We start from the raw sequence: 22,640 nt of genomic DNA on the forward strand, positions 1-22,640 counted from the left end.
TACTGTACACACACATGCGCACGTGTGCACACACACACATCTTTAAATGTCTTACAGAGCTTCAGCTCACTTCTGCTCCTGCTAAGATTGATTCATTTCTACTGTAGGTCTAAACAGTGTTCTTCATTTCTCTCCCTGGTGTCCTGTGTCATGTGAAGTGTTCATGGTTCTGGCTCTCTGCTTTTTCAGCACATCTTCCTGTAGCTGACTGAAAATCAGGATAGGATTCCCTGTTGTTTTCTGGGTTTCAGTGCATTTCGTTCGGTACCGAATCTATATTTGTAAAGAGTAAATGGACTCTTTTATTATAGGACATGAGCAGGTTTGTTCATCTGGAGGAGTGCGCGCACACGCACACACACACTCACACACACACAACAATGTAGTATTAATAAAACTCCAGTTAGTGTCTATGTATCATATGAGAGCTTGCGGGTTTATGTAAATATTTGTATATGAAGACTCCCAGATGTTATATTATCATATAATTTAAAGCACCTTGCAGGCTTTAATGATATTATTTGAACGAGTTAATGCAGGTTGATATACAGATTACACTATCATGTTCATTTCAGTTTCACACAAATTTCCTAAACATTTTCTGAAGCTTGGTATTAAAGTTTCAAATGAAAAGTAGTCCGAGCAAAGCCAGAAATTCATTATAAAACTAGCTCATCAGTGTGGAAAAGGAAGGATGTAGAGCCAATTTTCCCTCAGTGCTTGCCAACATGCTGCATTGCCAGAAGATTTCTTGTGCTTTGCCTTATTGTTCAGACACCATTTTTAGATCAATGCAAGGTGGAGATTTGTGTCTGAAGTGGTACGGGAGCTAAATAATTGTTAAATAAATAAGAAAATTAGTTCTTTTGATTTCTTATGATTGGATGTTCTTTCTTTTCTAAGCAAACTCAGGTCTAAATATATTTTTTGGAGAAAATGAACTCTTTCACTGGCATTAATCTTTAATTATTAAGCAGGAATCTGCATGGAGACCTGCTGTTTCTTTAGTATCCAAAACAATCAGGAAAACATGGCAAAGTGAAAAGTGTTTCTAAATCATTTATACCTGTAGTGTTTCTAGACACGAGAGATTATCTTCATTTATTGTGACACCTGTAAAACCAAAGGAAAAGAGTCAAAACAATGTGCCCGTGTTTAGGACGACATCAGATCAAATGTTCAAATAGGTTAATGAGCATGAAAAGTGAAATATAAGCATAATAATGATAACTTGGCTATTAAACCTACTTGAACCAACCAGATCGCTAAACGATTCTTTGTCAAGTCTCCTTGTAGATAAGGTGAGTTTAATCTTCAACCTAGTACTGAATAACTGTAGGGGACAACAATAACAGCAGCGTGTTTTTGTAAAGATGTCGATCTTTTTTCATGACCATGAACGCTCGTGACGTCATGTGCCGTCTGTAGAGTTTATTACATTTGAATGAACTGCAGTGTACAACAGTGTATAAGCGATGAATATTTTAACACTCCTCCTTATTTGCTTAATATAGTTTAATATTTCTAGAAAAATGTTACATATTCTTAAAAAATATAATATAAAAATATGGATTATTTTCAGTTAATTAATGGGAAAGGGTTTAGGCATTGGGTTACTGATCTGTGAATGTTCTGGGTTCAAATCCCAGGACCACCAAGCAGCCACTGCTGGGCCCTTGAGTAAGGCCCTCAGCCTTCAACCGCTCAGTTGTATAAGAGATTATTGAGATAATTGTACTGAGATCAATGGCATTTTGTATGGATAAGAGTCTGTTAATGTACTGGGTTATTGAGGATTTGTTTCCTTCTGAGTCTGGTTCCTCTCAAGGTTTCTTCTTCATATCATCTCATGGAGTTTTTCCTTGTTGCCGTCAGCGTCTGGATATTTCTGTAACTCCTCCTACATCTGCACCGTGTGTGAATGTTTGTGTGCCGTTTATCCGCCTCCCGTGTGACTGTTTGCTGTGTTTGCTGGTGTGTGAGGAACTGCAGGGATAATGGGATTATACACAGCTTTACACTGAGGCTTTTTGGAAGAAACTGTGTCACTATGACGAGAGAGCAGTTCGTAGTTACCATGTAGGGAATACTTTACTGTAATGAACCACATTTGAACTTTGTGTTAAATGATGCTAGAATTTTTTGGCATATAATATTGTAGGTTCTAACATAATTTACCAAAGTAGGGTAGCATTGGAGATTAGGTTGTGTGAACATCATGTATGCAGAAGACTCTTGGCAAAATCTGTAATAAAATCAACCTGTGTGTGTATATATGTGCGAGTGTGTGTGTGTGTGTGTGTATATATATATATATATATATATATATATATATATATATATATATATATATATATATATATATATATATATATATATATATATATAATATACACACATACATACATACATACACACACACACACACACCACACATATATATATATATAGTGCACTGTTTAACGTTTCTGTATTTTAGAGACGTTAAACAGTGCACTATGATGATGTCCTTGCAAACTAACTTGTATTTTCAGGTGAATAATATTTCTTTTTGCAGTCCTTTGTTTTGGAGGAATGTGAGAAACAGTGGGAGTTTGATGCACTGGCTTCAATTGTTCCTTTGCACATTTTTCTAATATTTGCACTTCTGGTAGATGATAAATGCCATTTTGCTTATATGACTGCCTGCCTGCCTGCCTGCCTGCCTGCTTTGTCAGAAAACATTATCTTGTGATTCTTTGGCTAAAAGTTTGGTACAACCTGATGAGTTAAAAGTGTCAAATGTTTTTTTTAGCAAATCTTTCAAGTAGTTTTACGGTGTCAAAAAAAAACCTATCAAATTCAGTTGAAAAGGGCTGTGAGATGTGAGTCAGCAGATATTTTTTGTATCTTTATTTAGAATTTTTGAGTCTGGAGTGATACAAATCAAGCTTTGAAATTGAAGACGTATGCTGTGTGGAACCAGTAAACAAAAATGTACAGAAAAGCATTCTTGCGTCAGTTCAGGTGTCTCATTGAGCCCGTATATAGGTGTCACTTATGCCCTTATATTATTTTCATAATCACAGATGACCTGATAAATAATGCCGAAAGAAACCTTGAAAAGAACCAAACACAAAACGGGACCTCATCCTCATTTGGGTGACACAGGAGGGTGTGATTTAGAAATTGTTATAAACACCGGAGTGTGTTGTTATGAATAACGTCCTTTCTATAATCCTATGCAGTCCATTATTTTTGCACTGATTAGGAGATTGTTGTAAAGACCACATGTAGTCGGCATCTCCTCTTTAAATGTCCAAAATCTTCACGAAGCGGAATCCTCACAGGACCCTCACAGGGTTGGTGAGAATGGCCTCTTCTCATTGAAGGTTCCAAATCTTCATGAACCAGAACACAACTGGACCTGGCACTAAAGCTCTAGATGAATCTCTAGATGCCTCGTAATAGGTAGAAACGGAGAAGTAAGTGGAGAGAACTGCAGCGTAACTGCAGTTCATAATATTAACCAGCACTAGATGTTAATGTGCACTTGATATTAGACTTGTATCTTGCCAAATGTGGTCTGAAGAACTTTGACCTGTGAAAGCTTGTCACAGAAAAATGTTCTTCAGACCACATTTGGCAAGATCCAAGTCTAATATATATTATATAAAAGTTTAACATGTAAGAAATTTGATCAGGCCACCACACACAAGAGGTGCTTATAGCATTCATTTGTCTGTGAACAGAGGAGCAGATCCTGCGTAGCTGCACTACAGTACATCAGCTATCAGCCATCAGTAAATGACTAATAATGATGAGCACTTAGAGTAGAAATTATACATAAAATTGACCGTTCTTGACACTATCCTTTCAAACAGCTACAGATTATCCACCTCTGTACCATGAATCTTGTAATGCTGATTGCGTAGGCAGAGACTGTAGGTTAGTGGCCATGATTTGGTAAACTGTCTCTTCAATAAACTGAAGGGATTTTTTGATGTTTTAGGCTGCAGATTTTTTATTTATTTATTTATTTATTTATTTATTTATTAATAGGACACTACTTTGTGAGGTCGTTGTCAACCTCACAGGGAAAGTCCTTAGAGCAGACCTCAATAAATGGTGGACTAAACTCTAAAAATGTACAGGTTGTGCTTTTCAAAGCACCCAGACTCATATGTGATAAATTCACCAGAATTAATAATCACATCCATAGCACAGAACCATCAGATGTGTGTGCTTCACTGAACTGAGTCAGTGTTTACAGCGTGAGGTACAGTGCATACTGGAACTTGGATTGTACTCGATTTATTCAGCACAAACATCCAAGCATTGAATAGCAACACACACACACTTAAACCCCATCCATCATGAAAAAGGATTTTCTTCAATGAGTAATTTGCCGCAAACGAAATGATGACAGCATGGCTTCCATTAAAAAAAAAAAAAAACAAGAAAAAAAATTGTTTTTTAAAAGAGTGGACGAATTCTGACTAACACACTGCCTTATATCATCTGAAACCAGTTTAATAATAATAAAGTGTTGATTTAAGGTGTTGTGTACATCGAACATGTCCACAGAAGTGCGGTGTACAGACACGCAGTATAACCGAACTGAGAACCAGGTATCCTGCCATTTCCTGTCACTACACGGGAGAAGTACAGCTCTAAAGATGATCATTAATGGTGTTAACCTTTTAAAGGTGTAAATAAGAAACAACTGCATGTAGAAGTATCTACTACAGTTCAAATTCATTCTGCAATCTAGACAATTGTTGGGAGGAAATGTTTAGATCTTAATTCAGTACCCTGGCTTAGAGGAAACCTATCCAGAAATCTCCTTATCATTAATTAGACACATGTGACTTCATGGTTTGTTTTTCCATGATTCCTTAAATAATGAGAACATTTAACATATCACCAGCACTTTCCTCCAAAAATATACTGCTCAAATATTTCCTCTCCCAATTTATTAAATCAATCTGTTTTTTTTCCTCTCAAATTGGATCTATGTTCACAGAACAGTTATGTTAATAAATCCTGATTTGCTCCATAATCTGTAATCTATTTATGCAATATTTATATGCAAAATAAGTGGGTGGAGATGAGATGAGCCATTTTCAGCAACCCCTCCCAAACCCCAGGAGGCCAGTCATTTTTTTCACTGATCTGAGTGCAGTATGAGAGGAACATTGCAACCCTTTTCATCACATCCAGTAATCAAGCTCTTCTAAATGTTATACTCTTTAACCACAATCACAACCACTTTAGCAGCCCGGAAGACAGATGCACGAGGTCATACACATGGTCCCACAAGGCTTTAGAGACTGGCAGCATGTGACTTTGGTGCCATGTTTATTTTCACCAACCTGTCTTTTGTTTCAGGTCATCAATAGCCTGGGAGTTCACATGCCAGGAGGAGAAGGACAAGTTGGAGGAAGAGGAGAGCGAGAAGGATTGAGTTTCCCTGGTTACCGGAGGGACACGTTCACTGCAATGACTGGCGCTTGAGGTGAGAAACAACACATTCACTGTTGCGTTTTAATGCTCTTCTGGACCCCTATTTTGTATTTCTAAGGTTCTATCTGACAACTGTGTCATGTTATTGAGCCATATTATACCGCTCAGCAGCCTCAAATTTCATGGTTTATCTGTAGTATTTTAGTCCATGTTCTGCTGCAGAATTTCTTTAATGCATTCCGGGACTTGTAAAGAACATGTTTAGAACATTAACCCATTTTTCATATCGGACAGTCCGATCTGGCTTTGTCTTTACTCTTGCTGTGTGTTATCATTATTGTACAACTATCATTCACTTCGTTTTACATGTCATAATGCTCACACTTTATATAATACTTAGTACTTGTACTCTGTTGAATAGCCTGTATTTTCTTGGCCTTGTCATTTTCACAGTGAAATCAGAATTCTTTGTCTTATTATGAAGCCAAGGCGCTTGTATTCATTTCATTTGTCTCTCATTCCTGCCTTATCTGGGTTCAGCTGAGTGAGGATTAAGGAACTTGAAGCTACCTGACTCTGCCAATTGGCTACAAGTATAATGAGTCTTTTTTTCCCTACCAGATGTGTGGATATATGAACCATGGTCTCATGTGTCTTGTTAAATTATTTAATGTGGGCTAGGTGAGCTCTAACCTCTCCCTGCTCAGGTGCTTGTTAATTATTAACTATCAAGTCTTCATTTCATTAATTTACCTCGGTCCTTTTTTCTGTCTAATTACACGCGTCCCTTCTTCCATCAATCTACTGGTGTGTTCTAGATACAGTTTACAATCATTCATTCGGGTGCATATCTACTGCGCTAGCAACCGTTCTGAATGAATTCCGAGTCTGTCCATCATTCCAGGCACTGCATTGTTTACCTGTGTGTTATGATGGGAAGATGTCAGCGTTGGTGCTGTTTTTCCGGCTCACTTCCAGGGCACCGCCAGCTGACTGTCACACACAACCACTGGCCTTCACATTTGTTATTCTGTCACATCCTGCTGCAGAAGTGTATTCAGCAGAAGGCCTTAAACATTACACAAAGGAAAGCTTTACATGCTGTATGCTGTCAAATCACAAGGGGGTCAACTCTCTGTAAATGTGTGTGGGATGGGCTGATAAAATGTTTGCTGCAGATTTGTAAGCTGCTTATATTTTATCATAAGCTCATTAGCTTTAAATCTGGAGGAATTTGCGCAGATTGCTATGTCTATGATGCATGTTATGCTATTTCTCTAAAGTTGTTGTTTAGCACGTTTATTATCATGGTTTATATTAAGAACAACCATGATGTAGGTGTGTGTGTGTTAAAACAATGTCTACTAGAATGGCAGAAGGCAGAATTATGAAGTAGTGGTGATATTTTTGCATGTTCTCTCACCTGCAAATAGAGTGAATAGAGCTGTTTAGGATTTCATGGCTATTCACGGTATATGATAATGTAGTCACCTCACCATTAACAATAATATTGTTTTGTTTTTTCTTCCTCTTCTCTCAGCACGTTTTCCATCCCTTCTCCTCACACACACACTTGCTTATAATGACAAAATAAATCCTGTAAATACAGTATAGGTAAAATAGTGTACATACTGGCAATGAACTCGCAAAGAGATCTTATGAGAGAGGCATTTTCAAAAAACTTTGTCCTCAAAATATCTGGGTCTTTCTGAGATTTTAGTTTCGTCCAAATTTGTCTGTACACACGCATGTCTGGGATGCTTCTGCCATATTTTACCTTCTGTTCAATAACATTGGCAGTAGAAATAATCCCTGTTAAATGTGACATGTTGGTAACAATTCTATCATTGCCTTTTTTGTCATACACTTACAGAGCACTTTGTGCAGTTATCTAGTCAGCATGGATAAGCAGCAAAATGCATAAAATCATCCAGATTACAAGTGAAGAGCTTTATTTAATGTTTCCACCATCCTCAGCATGCTCTCAATGGACGATCTCAATGATTTTGACCATGGCATGTTTGTTTGCAGCTGCATGGGCTGGTATGGGTGTTTTAAGAAACTTCCTGATCTCCTGGGATTTTTATACACAGATAGTCTTTAGAGCAGGGGTGGGCAATTCATTTTTACAAGGTGCCACATGAGAAACCTGAATTGTGTCAGAGGGCCACACCAACAATAACTTGAACTTAATTCTGCTCAAATTTCTTTCATTGTAAAATGCACTAAATTATATATTTTGAATAGCTGGTACTGATAATCAGAAGAATAAAACTATTCTGTAAATATTTATATTAGGCAATGTGAAATTGTGGTGTATAGGTCAAATAAGAAAACAAAAGCAATTATTGAATCAGTGCAATTTATTTTTAACTTGTTAATCTCCACAAACAATGAAAAACAACTTGAACAAGTTTATAGAAATACAGCAATACAACAAACAATAACTTGTAATGCTTTCCATCTCATTTTACCTCTTCAGTGAGAATAATGCGGTCTGTTCTGGGCTTGAACAAGGGCATTGAAATCTGGCTGAATGTCTGAGGTGGCTATGCGAAGGACAGCTGAGAGGTGGTCATCAGTGATACACAGAGGATCTGTGTTTGGATTTGTTGAACTTCATCACTGAGAATGTCTGTTCACATACATGGGTAGATCCAAAGAGGACTAGAATCCTCTGAGCATGCCTCCTCAGTTGTGGAAAGTTCTCTTTGAGGGAGGAGTAAAAGTCCAGCAGTGAGACTGACCTGAAGTGCTCTGCCAGAAGTGTGTCAGACTGCAGGTCAATGAGTTCCATATGAACATCACTTGGTGCATTATCCACACTGCAGTTCGCTACAGACGGAGTGGGCGTGCTCGGATTGATTTTTCATTCTTCTCATATTTAGAACGGCAATCGGGATGTTTGGATTTCAGGTGATAAATTAAACCCGACATGGAGAAACTCTTTGCAGATACACCCCCTCTTGAAATTTTAGCATTGCATGTTTTGCAAATCGCTATCCGTGGCTCTTTCTCCGAGATATTGAAATAAGTCCACACTGCAGACATGTTGGCTCTTATCCAGATAACCGTGTGCTGGCTGTGCTTTTTAATTGTGTCTCGGCCGTGTTGTTTCGGTGATTTAGGTATTCCGGGCGAAAATGTTCGCTGGCCGAATTTTCAGTGCATGCCTATAATTTATGATTGGCCTCACGCAGGCCAGACAGGGACGTACAAAGGGCCGGATGTGGCCCACGGGCCGTAGTTTGCCCAGGTCTGCTCTAGAGATCAGGTGACAGAAGAATGGGCTGACGAGGTCTAGTTTACAGCATGGATACAGTACAATATAAATAACCACTCTGTACAAGTGTGGTGAGCAGAAAAGCATCTCAGAATGAACAGTACATCAAATCTTAAGACATTTCTTTATTTTTATAAACAAGTAGACACTATTTTAAAGATTTCATAATCCACTTTTTTATTTTTACCAGTTTTTTTTAATGGAGGATTAATGCTATGCAATGATGATTTAACATTGATTAAATGGTAACACTTTTATGTTGAGTTTTATACAATATATGAAGGTGTATATCAATTAAGCCTTTGCTGGTTGTAATACTGGCCATTTACTGTGTTGATGGAAGGACTAATTTGCTGGTTAGCTGTAAAATGTTTCCATGACATTTTCTCATTGAATTTGAAATGGATATATGAGCATGTTTACATGTTTCGTGTTTTTATTTTTCAGAATGTCCTGGGCCTGACAACAACTGAATCTCAGACACCACCACCTCACTTTTTGGGTATGTAACATTAATTAGTTAGGAGAGTCTGGTAATAGTTTTTTTTTTTTGTGGTCCTTTGGCAGCTTCTAGAAATAGCCTCAACTGGTTGAATCCATCTGTGTGCTGAATTCCCTAGTTGCTTTAGTAAAGACAAGTTGATGCGCACGACTTCAAGAAAAAGATGCTGCAGCTCTGTGATGAGCGTGAAATTATCTGCCCATCAAGAAGGATATTTACATCAGATGAGGTGATTTGAACTGTACTGAAATGTGACTCATAAATTTGCAGTTTAATGTGTTGTACTTGCAGCATCTGATGTTTTGCTCTTCAGAATATATATAATATAAGTGTACAGCAGGTCTTTAGTGTTTGTTACTTGTTTAATATTAAGGCCAAGAGTTTGATAGCTCTAAACTAATATTTATATCTCAGCGTAACTTTTTTTTTTTGCCCATCTTGCAATTTTGCCTCAAAGCTTTGAGACAGCAGGGACATATTAACACTAGCTTTCACACAGTCCCTACAGGCTCCTACTGTCTGCTCATTCACTGTCACAGACATGACATTTAGTGAAGCTGACTCAAGTCTGCAGTGGCTGTTTCCGGGCCTCCGGTTTCTAAAAGGATGCTCCTTAGAGAAGAGAAATGGGCTCTGACTGCAAATGAGAGCTGGTCACTGCAAGGAAGTACACACAGTACCAGTCTGGCACAACATTGGTGTTTGTGAGAATTGGCCAGTAAATACAAGCATGTTCATGCTTTAATAAAAGTTTAATCACCTTTTCTTTATTTTTAATGACATTGGCCTGCAATGACACCAAAAGCATCAAAAATCAAGCATCACTGCATCAAACATAATAAAACTTATCTTTGGATCCTTTATTTCCAGTTTGATTAAAAAGAGAAAATCCTTACAGCAGATATACTACATTTACCAGAGAATAGGTCACTCTGGTGACCTACTTTTTTTATTTTTTTTGTAGAAGTTGCAGACATTTAATATTTTACATTAACGCATTGCTGCCTCAAACAAAACGACTGCATTGACATGTTCTAGTTTTTTTCTCTTATTGCTGCAACTGCTTCAGCTTCAACTATAGATTTTCTTAGTATTATCATATCCTCAGTGATTAGATGTCCACCAGTGTAGCTATGGAATTACCATGTTTTGTTAATGGACCATCCTCTTATTGCTTGTGTAGCAGATCTACAGTAAAAACACTTTAACACTATTAAAGGTAGGGTCTCCGATTTTTGAAAGCATATGTTGACATATAAAATCACCAAAACAATGGAAAATGCGGCCAGTTCTCTCCAGCGCTGGAAAGCTGATCCTATATTAACACGGGTCCTACATCTTGCCTTATCGTAAGCCTTTCTTCGCTTTCTTTCTTTGTTTTTATCCTCCATGTCAATATTAAAGCCACTTTCTGCTAATGTCACACATGTGCACTGAACACTCTCTCCGCCCATATTGACAAGACACGCCCCTTTATGCTCATTGGCTACACACTTGTTTTGATTTTTGTTTAGTTTTCGGCCGGCTCAGTTTTCTGAAGCATTTCTCAAAAATCAGAGACCTTACCTTTAAATTACAGTGTAGTTACTACAGAGGATATTGCACAGACATCACTCTGCAGCATCTACTCAAGGAAGGAAGAAGGTATTTATAAAAGTACAGTAGTTAGGTTAATTATAAATAATGGTCTGATGTCTTTAGTATGTTTAGTTTTTTTTAATTATTACTTAGCATTTTTGTGCAATTTCTTAGCAATTGTTTTTATTTTTCCATGTAATTTCATCTCTTATGCTGATCCATCATTTAGCGTTTTACTGTTTACTGTTTTGTAGTTTGACTTGTGATTACTGTTATGAACTACAATAGACATGATAGTCAATTTTTTTTATTCATTTACTCAAAGAATGACATACTTAACCCATGTGAAATTCAACAATGCAAGAAAGCCACAAAAGAATTGTAATTAAGCAATGAATTCACTTCTAACTGTAATTCAAATGTCAGAGTTCCTAGAAATGAATGACAACTCTATTATGAAGTGCACGCAATTATAATGAAGGACCTCGATTAAGAATGACTGCAGCTCTCGTGTGGGATTGTAAGTGTAAAGGCCACATTATAAACCAAGCCCACTTTTCTGTTACTGAAGGAACTTCTGTTAGTCCATTGATGAAAAATGTTCAAGGCTTTCCTCAAATGTACACAGCCAGCATACGTACAGTAACAAGACGTAAAGGCACATGAAATCCTCATCTCTCAATTACTATCTTAAGAAAGACAAATCTGCATTGTTCTCCCAAGCTCTTTTGTCTTATATCTCCAGTGACAGAGGCTCATTTTTCTGAGTCATTGACTGCCTGTGAGTCATAAGCAAACAGTACCTAGATTATTCGGGAGAATGGGTTTAACCATCTTTGTCTGTGTCCTGGTGTGCAATTTAAATTCCCTGTCATTTTCATGTGGTAGCACCAAATTATTCGAAAACCCTGCATAGATAAAGCATGTGTTTGTAAAAAAACATCAGTGTTTCTGCAAGTCGAGTTTATTTACAGGCCGATTAAACAATTGTTAACATTTGGTGGCAATGGTTTTCAACAGTCCAAAATCTGGTTTGAAGAATGTTGTTTTTTGGTGGTGCTTATTACAATCTGTAATTAAGAAACTAATCTCCTTTTGTTATAGTGTAAAATTGCTAAGTAAAAATGTTAATCGCTCTCTGTTATAGTGTATGATTATGATAACTATATCTACTTGTCAACTATTGTGACAAAAGGCAATCCACTGAGACCTTTAATGGTTCCAGCGGTTTGGACACAAACCTGAAAGAAAATGCTTTTGTTGTGCATGCTTAACAAATTTAACACAATGGTTTTTTTTTAAACACAATGTTTTTTTTATTGTTAATGAGAACCTTTATTGAATATTTATATGTATAAGAAGATTTTATTAGTATTATCCCTTTAGCTTTAATGGCACTCACAAGCAATTGTAAAAGCTGATGATTAATGTTAGCTCAAAACCATGGGAGTGTCATCTGAACATGTTCTTCAGCGGCTCAGTCTGAAGTAATGTCCAACCTTTCATGCAAAGAGTTACAACTGGCACCTTTTTAAAGCAAGCGCTTATATTTTCACTGTAGTATGTCCCCTGCATAAATGTGTGTCAGTGTGCATGTGTGTCGCTATGAACTGAAGCCCCTCCCTTAGAGGAACAGTCCTGTGAATGCCATTGATTTAACATTGGTGGAAATCTGTGACACACCAGCTTTTTTGTTCCTGTTTTATCAGTAAAGATGGGTCTCATTGTCCTTAAAATGCTGCTGTTTTAAAGAGTGACCTCATCAAACAGGAAGGTCTGACCCAGTAAGCAGAGGAAAGACCTGTGGGTGTGATGGTTTTCCACACTGTTTTTGGCAGGCTATAATAAGTGATTGGGGGAAATGTCCAGTCCTTCCACATGATTTGTTGGCTTGTGGTGGTAGCATAGTTTCCTCATGTAATTGTTAATCAAACAAAGGGGTAAGATTTATTTGTGTTTTGTAATATCCATTAACTGCTTTTCAAATGCACTGGCTTGTTTTTGTGAAGTACAGTATGTCTGGCTTCTATAAAAGGGGTGTTATAATTCATCTGGATCAGAAAAGCTTAAGGGTCAACCCAGTGTCAATGAGTCAAGGAGTCCATAATGCCAATTTTCCCCATTCTAACTATTGCTTCCAATAAGAATAAACCTCCAATAGTGGTTTATCTGTTTGAAATACACTTTAGCTGGTAATCAGTCACTATATTAAAGGGAAATCCACTTTTGTCTTCTCCCCATTCATCCTAATCATTTCTTGTTTTTCTCTCTCATGTAAAGCTTTGTTGCAAACATGCACACACATTTATTACACATTCTCACATGCTTAGTCAAATTTTTGTAAAATACGCCACACAAACATTAACAGATTAATGGTTATCTGAAATGGCAGGCCCCTCCCTCGCTTCCTCAATCTCTGATGGTCTGCTTCCGGCTGTTTTTCTTTACTGCCCAGTGCGGCTGCATGCATCAAAGCCTATCGATTTAAACTGTTTTTGATGGCAGTCGCTTGGGGAGATGGAAGTAGTGAGCTGGGGGAGAAAGAGAACAGATAAACTGAACAGCCTTTTTTTAATGAAGCAGGACTCTAGGTTGGTGGTCTTGTGTAACCTTTATGCCTATATGCTTTGGCAGGATAAACCGTCAGTGTGTGGACAGAGACTGAGCTTCTAGAATGATGAGTGCAGCCCCAGCCCGCAAGCCGTACCGCAAGGCACCTCCGCAGCACCGTGAAACCCGGCAGAACCAGCCCATTTTACGAGAGGACCTTACTGGGAGCCCCACAGCAAACTGTGACTCTCTGGCTCCAGCACAACATGCCCCCAGCAAGGTAATTTGTCTCCAAGATTATTCTTCCCTTTTGCAGAGCACACAATTTACTAGACCTTACCCAAAATACTCAGACAGTGTTGAGGGCCCAGATGTTTTCTCATCATCATGGTCAGATAGCGAACTGGAAGTTTCTAGTCTCTCTAGCTTGGAGCTCATTGTCCTTCCTCCTCCACGGATATTCAGCCATGGTGCTGTCGGAGTGACCCTTTCTCCCAAACCGAGCAATGGCATGAACAGGTTTATTAGCCGTAGCGAGGACCTTCTTCTGAAGTCTGTTGAAGAGGATCGTCCTATCTGGAAAGGGTCCCAGAAGAGTGCCCAGTGCATTTCCCCAGCCCACTCTAACAGATGTGGAGAGCGCTCATTAGTCTTTAAGGAAGAGGCAGAAATCTTTGTTCCCAGAGTGGAACAGCATCTTTCTACGTCTGTATTTTCAACACGGGCACCTCCAACCAAGGGTATCCTCAAACAGACACAATACCTGAGCGTACATGCAAAGGACAGTCTACGCAAGTCCAAATCAGCTGAGATGCTGGTAAGGAGCCACCGCCATAAGAGAAAGCCCAAGAGCATGTCCTTGGACCGGGAGAGGAAACCAGCTGTGTCTGCCCAAGGACTCGATGCTAATACATCCTCTGCTTCACCAAGTTCCGTACTGCCAGAATGGAAGATCCAGCTCCTGGAGGAAAAGCTTAAGTTCTCACAGTTTTTGGATGAGATTACGTACAGTGTTTTGAGTCCTGCTAGCTTGAACTTGCTGGGTTATAAAAAGCAAACCTCTAAAGGAATCCAGGCCCAGCTGAGTCCTTGTCAACAAGATGAACCCAAGAAGCATAGAGGAAAGGAGCAGGAGAGAAACCAACCATGGGGTGAATGTGACAGCCAACAGGACACTGAGGCTATGAGAGAAAAGACAGGCAGGTCTATAACAAGGCATTTTTCTTTGACAAAGGACAAACTGGAACAAGAAGCAGAGAAATGGCATATGAGACAACATAAATCCAAAGGTTCTGATTATAGACAGATGGACATTGGCGTCGATTCCATGCATAGCAGTGATGCAGAGTGGGATGGCAGGATTCGACAGGGGGTTCAACAACAGTCATCACCCCAGTCAGCCCAGCTGGAGCTCAGGACTCAGCCAAATGACACAGTGAATAAATTAGGGCTGACAAAGGCTCCAATGTCTACCGTCCATATGGAAAGTGAAAACATTCCAGTATCAGAAACTGCTTTTTTGGTTTTAACACAAATTAAGGTATGTGTACCAATTTTGTTTCTTCATTCTCCAAACCCCTCTGTCTTTGTCAAATCTCCGCCATGTTCTTTAGATGCACTTGGCAAATCAAAGAGTTGATGATGTATACAAGGTTTACTCATTTTAAACAGACTTTTTTTTATTTACCAGAGAACCAGATTAGAATAGCTGTGTTAAGTTGTCTGACATAACCACATGCTCCTTTGCTAAATTCCAGATATATTGAGGCTTAAAACCACTAAGACGATGTGTACATAACCTTGAAGCAGACGTTCTACTTTTTAGTAAATTGTGGAGAACATTCAGTTGAATGTAGTAATTATTTACTAAATCAAAGTGACTAATACTAATACTTAAACTCAGTTTAATGCAATTGTCATAATTTGCTGTTTGGATTTTTTCATTATTTGTTCTAAACAAAATCTGCACATTATTGGATTGTTAAACTGAATTAGTAACAGCTCAATTAGTCTGCGATATGGAGAGATTATTAGTGAAAACCTACTTTAGCAAATTTACAACACCACAATGAATGGATGTACACATTATGATTTTGTATCTATCCTTATTGAATGTATGTTTTACTAGATGGTATACAATTTATAAATGGGATGCTAATGTACTAATTATCAGATGCTCATACATTTTTCTTTCATTCTTTTTTTTTTTTTTTTACGTGAACTCAGATTTTATTTTAACAGTTTTATTTATTAAGTTAACTGTGGGATGTTTGGGATTTTAATTGGCAGAAGACAACAGCTGCCAGAGAAATTTCACAGCTTCACAAAACAAGGATATTAACCTCCCATGCCAATTAACTCTCCATATTTCTGCATGCGCTTGTTCTTAATTAACAATTTTGTTGTCATGTGCAAGCTGTTCCTTCATACTTAATTGTAATTGTAGGTTGAATTCCCTGCTTTTAATTACCAGGGAGGTGAAAATACTTTTATAAATCAGACTGGATCGATAATTTAATGATAGAAATATTCATCCTTGGTTGCTCTTATATGTATTATATCTGTAACAATGCATTATAAGTACTGTTATTTTCATTGCATTTAAACTAATGCTTATGTATTTTTGCAGGAGTCGGTATCAGATGCAGACAAAGTCAAGTAAGTGCATGTTTTTTTTTATTGCTGCTCTTTTTCTTGCTGTATAAATTAGTTTAAACACTAGTTTTTTTCCCCTCGTCATATTGGATGGCAGTCTGTTGCATGTGCATCACTGTGTTGCTTTTCATGGGCCTTACATAATTCATGAGAGGTATTTTTAGTATGCTAACCATGTTCATGTTATGTGTGGACAGCATGTTCTTTATTTCAATCTGAGGGGTTTTACTGTTTTATTTAAACCTGACATACCCATGTGTGGGGCAACAAGGTGAAGAACTGATAGACATACTAGACCTCATGGGAAATGTGTACGGCAGGTGTCAATCAACAGGAGTGACAGAACATCGCAGTGTAGAGATCAATCAGAGCGCACTTGGGCTCTTTTTTCCCCTCCAACTTTTACTTTGACTTTCACTGTCTTGCTGTTTTAAGTACATTAATGCTCAGCGTGATCGCTGTTGTCTCGTTAGCCACAGAGGAGAACCGACCTAGTAGTTCCTGCTGCTGTCATCTGTGCAAAGCTGCTGGAGTCATGTTTTGACCATTTTAAATTATTCAGAATTAGCCATAGGAATCACTTTTTAGTGATGCATATACTTTTTTTGTATTTATTGTTTCACTGCATTATAATGTACTTCCTTATGCCCATTTATTATTCTAAATATTTCAATGGAATTGTTCAACCACAGCATATCCTGGTGAAAATTAGTAGCATGACATTAAGAATCATTGTTCGAGTGAAACTGCATGTCCTCAGTGAACGTAAACAAAAAAATGTCGACCGAAAGTGATATTTAACCGAAGCCACGTGACAATGACAGCTTTATTGATTGGCCTAGATGCTCACTCATTAGGGAAAAGCAGAGAATGTTTTGCAAGGCTTGACCAACTTTCTTTTTAGCATTTATTTTTTGTACCTTGTCAATGTCAAGGTCAAAGCTCAGCCATCCTGAGAGTCCAGGCACTGTTAATACTCTGCTTTCAGTTGTTCACTAAAGAGGACAGACTCATGTGGAGAGTCATACTTCGGAGCGCACAGTTAATGGAAAATTACAACTTGCTGCACATTTAATTACTAAAGCAGTCTACAGCATAAAACCTCTTGAATAAATAAAGTTGATGGTGATTAGGAACTTGTCTTTTCTCCAGGTTAATTGGAAAGCCTTCACTTCCTTTCCACATCAGGTACCACACTCTGTAACACAGAAGGAACAAGGAACTTAATTCCTATTTACTAACGGGTCTGGTCCATTTTCTATAATGATGAAATTTTTACTTCATGGCCATTTTATCTGACTGCAGATAAATGGATGACATCGATCTAAACTGCTAGATTATTTACCAGATAATCAACTACTAATTTTGTCCTGTAGCTCGTTGGCAAAAATGCAAGATTATATCTCTCCAGTTATTATAATGTCCGGCTTTGAAAAGCTTGCTGTGTTATGGTGTTCAAAAGTATGTTTCCCCTATGAAGCATGTGCAAAATAGTTTCAAGTCTGCTAAGGGCTTCTGCAAATGCTTCTCCCTTATTGTGTTCCTTAAAAACAAAACCACTTTTTCCCAGAGCAGCCTGTATTTCTCTCGAAGTTGTTTGTGGATTTTTCTTTGCGTCCTAAACAATTCTTCTGGCAGTAGTGGGTGAAATCTTTCTTGGTCTAGGTGTGGAAACTTCCCTTTAATAGCCATTTAAACCTCTGTGTGTCAACCTGTGCGTTTATAATGTGGCCAAACATTCAAGGATATGTAAACTTTCAGGTAACATTAGGTTTTGAAAAGGTGATGATTTTAAAATGTGATGATTATTGACTTCACATGAGCACTATCCTTAAATAAGAAACAATCTTTTCATACTTTCCAAATAAATGGCAATATTTAACAAATTCTTTCAGGGTGTGCAATCTTTTGAGAATAAGTGTGTGTGTGTATACACCATACAAACACCACTCAAATAAAAAAAAAGATGAGTTCACCATTTGAGTGGTGTATGTGTAGAAGAGTGTAAAATGTGATCTTTAGCTGCTTTAAAGTCCACATATGCTGATTTTATCTTGGATGTTAATATGACATTTTTGTTATGAAAGGCTTAACATGACAACAGGATCATTCCGTCAGACAGGAAGGAGACAGTATATCAAATCCTCAGATTAAAATGCACATTAATGGATTGTGTGCAATAGTATAATGTATAAAGAGACTTCTAGACGCAAGGGTACACACACACACACACACACACACACACACACACACACACACACACACACACACACACACACACACACACACAAACCTATGCATGCCAGGCCCCAGTTACTGGAAGTAATGGCTAGTGCACTTTTCACTTAAGTGGATATAGAGAGGAAAGTGAGCTGGGTTATCACAGATGAGAAAACATTATAATAATATAATATGGAATCATTTATCAAGTTGGCTGCATTTATTCCTAAATTGATCTTAGGTGCCTTTACAAAAGCAATTTGATCTCTACGGAAATCACATCGTTTTTAGAAAACATTCATGACTTTCTCATGCTCTTCAGTCTGTGTAAATTTACAATCAGCCAACTTAATAATGTAATCTTCATCTTGGTTCAGCTTTAACACGCATAGCCATAAGCTGTAAACAAATGCCTCAGCTGATGGAAGATTTAGCTCCGATAAGGGAAAGGATGCTTAAAGACCGGAGAATGAAAACTTGCTGTGAAATCAGTTCTGTTTGACACACCATCTTCTTTCAAATCTCTGTGCAACTTTCACTTAAAACATTCCCTATGTGACATACTCGGTGTACATGATCACCTGGGTATAGGGTAGAGCTAGGCGGCTTCTCTGTTTTTATGCCACTATTTTCTTTTCATCTTGTTTTAAAAACTTGATTCACATATAATTCACCTTTTTTTTTCATTCATGACAGGCGTCCGTGAACCCTGTCATGAATGAGTTTAGCACGTGTGTGTTCAGCGTACACATGCGAGTGTTACATTATTATTTGGTCTTCCTTACACAAACATTCACATACAATTTACTAATTTAATAATTTACAATTATTTATACTGCTTTTTTTGTCTAGCTTTCTGACTTTATTTTGCCCTTTGCTACATTTGTTTATTTATTTATATGGAGAAGATCTTTGAACAAATCAGTCTTTTTTTTTTTTTCCTGATTAATTTCTTTTTAATTATTTAGCAACCTGTAAATGCTTTTTGTTTAATTAGAAAGCTGAGGGTTTCTGGGAAATGGTTTTAATGTAAAAGAGCAGCATGTCCCCAGAGCACCAGTAAGAGCACTGCAGAGACAGTTCTGTAGCACATAGCAGATGTATTGTGTCTCATGACAGTTGCCCTTGTCTCCTCACCACATAACCAACTGCCCTCAGCACATAATGCCCTCATGTTCTCTCTCTCTCTCTCTCTCTCTCTCTCTCTCTCTCTCTCTCTCTCTCTCTCTCTCTCTCTCTCTCTCTCTCTCTCACACACACACACTCACACACACACATTTTCTAGTTACTTATGTGCATGCCTTCACAAATATCCATTAGATTTGTTTTGCAGACACACATAAGCATTAAGTTTTGGACGCATTCCGGATGCCAGATTCAAAGTAATGTATAGGACAGGATGTACTTGGTCAAGTAGTTTACTTAAGGAACAAGCCATTTCTCAAGCACTAATATATTAGAGGTATTGATTACATTTTTTTTTCCTGTGTATGTTTCCAGGATCTTACAACAGCAGAATGAAGACCTGCGCCGCCATCTCACACATACCACCCACAAAATGGAGGCAATGGAGGCGGAGTTTGACAGCCGTCAACACTATATGCAGACAGAGATGGGCCGAACACGAGACGATCTGGAGAAGATGAAAGACAAGTTTCGAAGGTTAGACCTACCATCTGCCTTTGTTTCTCTCTCTCTCTCTCTCTTTCTTTCTCTTTCTCTTTCTCTTTCTCTTTCTCTTTCTCTCTCTCTCTCTCTCTCTCTCTCTCTCTCTCTCTCTCTCTCTCTCTCTCTCTCTCTCTCTCTCTCTCTCTCTCTCTCTTTTTCTCTCTCTCTCTCTCTCTCTCTCTCTCTCTCTCTCTCTCTCTCTCTCTCTCTCTCTCTCTCTCTCTAAAATACCCTATGGATGTATTAGCTCAGTGACTCTGCCTTACTCAGTAACAGACTATCGGCCAGACAAACTGAATCAGCCTCCCGTGGCTGTTGACTGGCTTTCACCATCTGCTTCTGTACTTACTCTGTCTGGGACTTTTACCTTTTCTTTCCAACAAGCAGCGAACACCTTTCTGTTTCTAATGACCTTAATAAAAGTAATGAGAACACAAATATGCTGAGCACCATCAGTTTAAATTAATCTGATGTTCACAAGGCCTGCTGAATGGGTTTGACTGGAATGATTGTCTGAAAAATGCTCAGATTTCAGATCAGTGATTTAGATAATTTGCCTTGAGCACTTCTGTCCTTACGGTTACACTCAAGACCACTCGTCTTTCACAACTGAATCAAGACCACCTCACTTACACTATTTCAGTGTCTGTACTTGAAACACTAAGGACGTTAACTGAATTGAATTTACTGGATTTCATTCAGCTCAGTAATTTAGTGTGATTTTGTTTAATCACCAAGAAAGCAACCCAAACAGTGTATCACATGCAGGAGTGCTCATGAACATCACCACAAGAGAAAACAAGTAAGCACTGGAAAGACATTACTGATGCTGTGATATTTTACCTGGCCAAAAGATATAATATACATCAAAACTACAGTATAGTATCCCACCATCTTTCAGGGTAAGAGGTAGCTATACATCAAGACTCTCTTCTGTTCTGGCACCGAGGTGGTGGAATGAACTTCCCCTAAATGTTCAGCTGAGTAACTGGGCATCTTCATATGACTGGTGAAGACCCACATCTTACTGAAACACTTCAATTAAAACTGTTTGATTTTTATGTATTCTCAAAAAAAAAAAAAAATCCCAACAGAGATTTAGGTTGATGGTCTAAGTCTGTAACAGTAAACCAGTGTTGATATATTCATTGACAGAGTCGTCAAAGAACCTGTAAGACCACACATGCAGATTTACCACCGAACAAAATAAACTTCATTCTATTTTTAAACTTTATGCAAATGTTAATATAAAAATGTACCTATTGTATCTGTATTGTGTATCCTATTCATCCAGCCTGATTTGCTCTCATTTACTGTCACTTGTTTCCTCTGCGCTCATCTTCCTGATTAAGTCAGTGTCTAATTCTGGTGCAATCAGACCGATCTTTATTTCCAATCAGGCTGCGTACCTGTCTCATACTTTTCTCAATGGCACCCGGATTCAATCAACATCCTTCCTGTCAAATCAGAGACCGCATTGCGGCTTTTACTCCCCTTCTCCAGCCCGCAGTGCTGATTTGTATAATAGTCAAATTGGATAACAATCAGGTAATGAATGTGTACCACAGTGTGCATGTGCATCAGTGTGTGAATATGTTGTGCCATGCTCACATTAATGTAGAAGGCCTCTGGGGTTACACAAGTGCATTTTACAAACTGAAAGTTGTCATTTTTAAATAATGGTTTGTGTTTTTCGTCTTTTCTCCAGTTTATCAGCAACCATTGCCCAGTCTGACCAAATCTAAGGAACCAACCTAATTTACCTCTGCCATTAAATTCGATATTTTGTTTTCTATCTATTCCTGTATAAACATTGTCTAATGTTGTTTACCAAACACATCGTGCACGGGTCAATGATACCCGAGTTATATTTTACATTATGAGTTTATGGCTGTACTCATTGGCAATCGGTGGTGCTTGTGAAAATGAATTTAATTGTTAAAAGGTGACACACAAAACCCCCTGTGTAAAATAAAATTGATCAGGAAGAGAGAGTAAGTATTAATGTGAAGTAGACTCAATCGGTCAATCTCAGTTAGTATGTGTAAGCACAAATTTCTATTGATATTGATGCTCCCTTATTAATGTCGATGTGTATGTACGGGAATAATGTAGTGTTGTATACAGAATCTGCAAGGCTGAGACTTGATGAATTGAAACGGAGTTATAAAACATGAACTGTTCTCAACCCACAGTCCATGTACTGAGAATGTGTTGAGAATTTAATATTAGATGAAGGCATAATCAGACTGCAAAGCAGGGCATATTAATGCACTGTGTAATATTGTGTGGTCAACAGATCAATCAGCGTGTTTGCTGGAGTCCCAGTCGACATTGTGTTGTATGTGTATATGTGCATACAGTATGTCTATGCTTTCTCACTGTGTGGATATACAGTATGTACCGTATAGAGCATATTATCTGTATTGAACCATCAGAGTATTATAAGCATGCATAACCATTGTAGATCAAATAATGTTTAGCTCAGGGAAATCAGCATAGTGTTCTGATTTCTAGGCATCAAATGATTTATTAGAGCATCAATACATTTTTATTTTGAAGTTGGAGTTGTGACATCAGTTGTGAAGCGATTAGCTGCAATTCCAAAATATCAATATGAACTGAGTTTGGATAGAAACTGCAGTTAGGTTTTGGACACTAATGTTGATTGATGATGATACATCAATATTGATAACACGATGTAATTCTGCTCAACAAAAAGTAATGGATGGTTCCTGT

General features: G+C 38.0%; 1 protein-coding gene across 2 annotated transcripts in view; it reads left to right on the top strand.

The window, feature by feature from the left end:
- tjap1 (tight junction associated protein 1 (peripheral)) overlaps positions 1 to 22,640 on the top strand; it is a 51,302-nt gene that overhangs the window by 16,872 nt on the left and 11,790 nt on the right. Inside the window, exons 2-6 of one of the 2 annotated variants that reach the window (XM_060872090.1) lie at positions 5,371 to 5,497; positions 9,176 to 9,230; positions 13,443 to 13,638; positions 15,988 to 16,016; positions 19,734 to 19,895. In XM_060872090.1, the coding sequence (XP_060728073.1) occupies positions 13,483 to 13,638; positions 15,988 to 16,016; positions 19,734 to 19,895 (347 nt within the window). In that variant the 5' untranslated portion in view covers positions 5,371 to 5,497; positions 9,176 to 9,230; positions 13,443 to 13,482. The other variant, XM_060872089.1, reaches the window with a different exon arrangement.

The sequence above is a fragment of the Tachysurus vachellii genome, chromosome 6 (genome assembly GCF_030014155.1).
Source record: "Tachysurus vachellii isolate PV-2020 chromosome 6, HZAU_Pvac_v1, whole genome shotgun sequence".
Taxonomy (NCBI): Eukaryota; Metazoa; Chordata; class Actinopteri; order Siluriformes; family Bagridae; genus Tachysurus; species Tachysurus vachellii.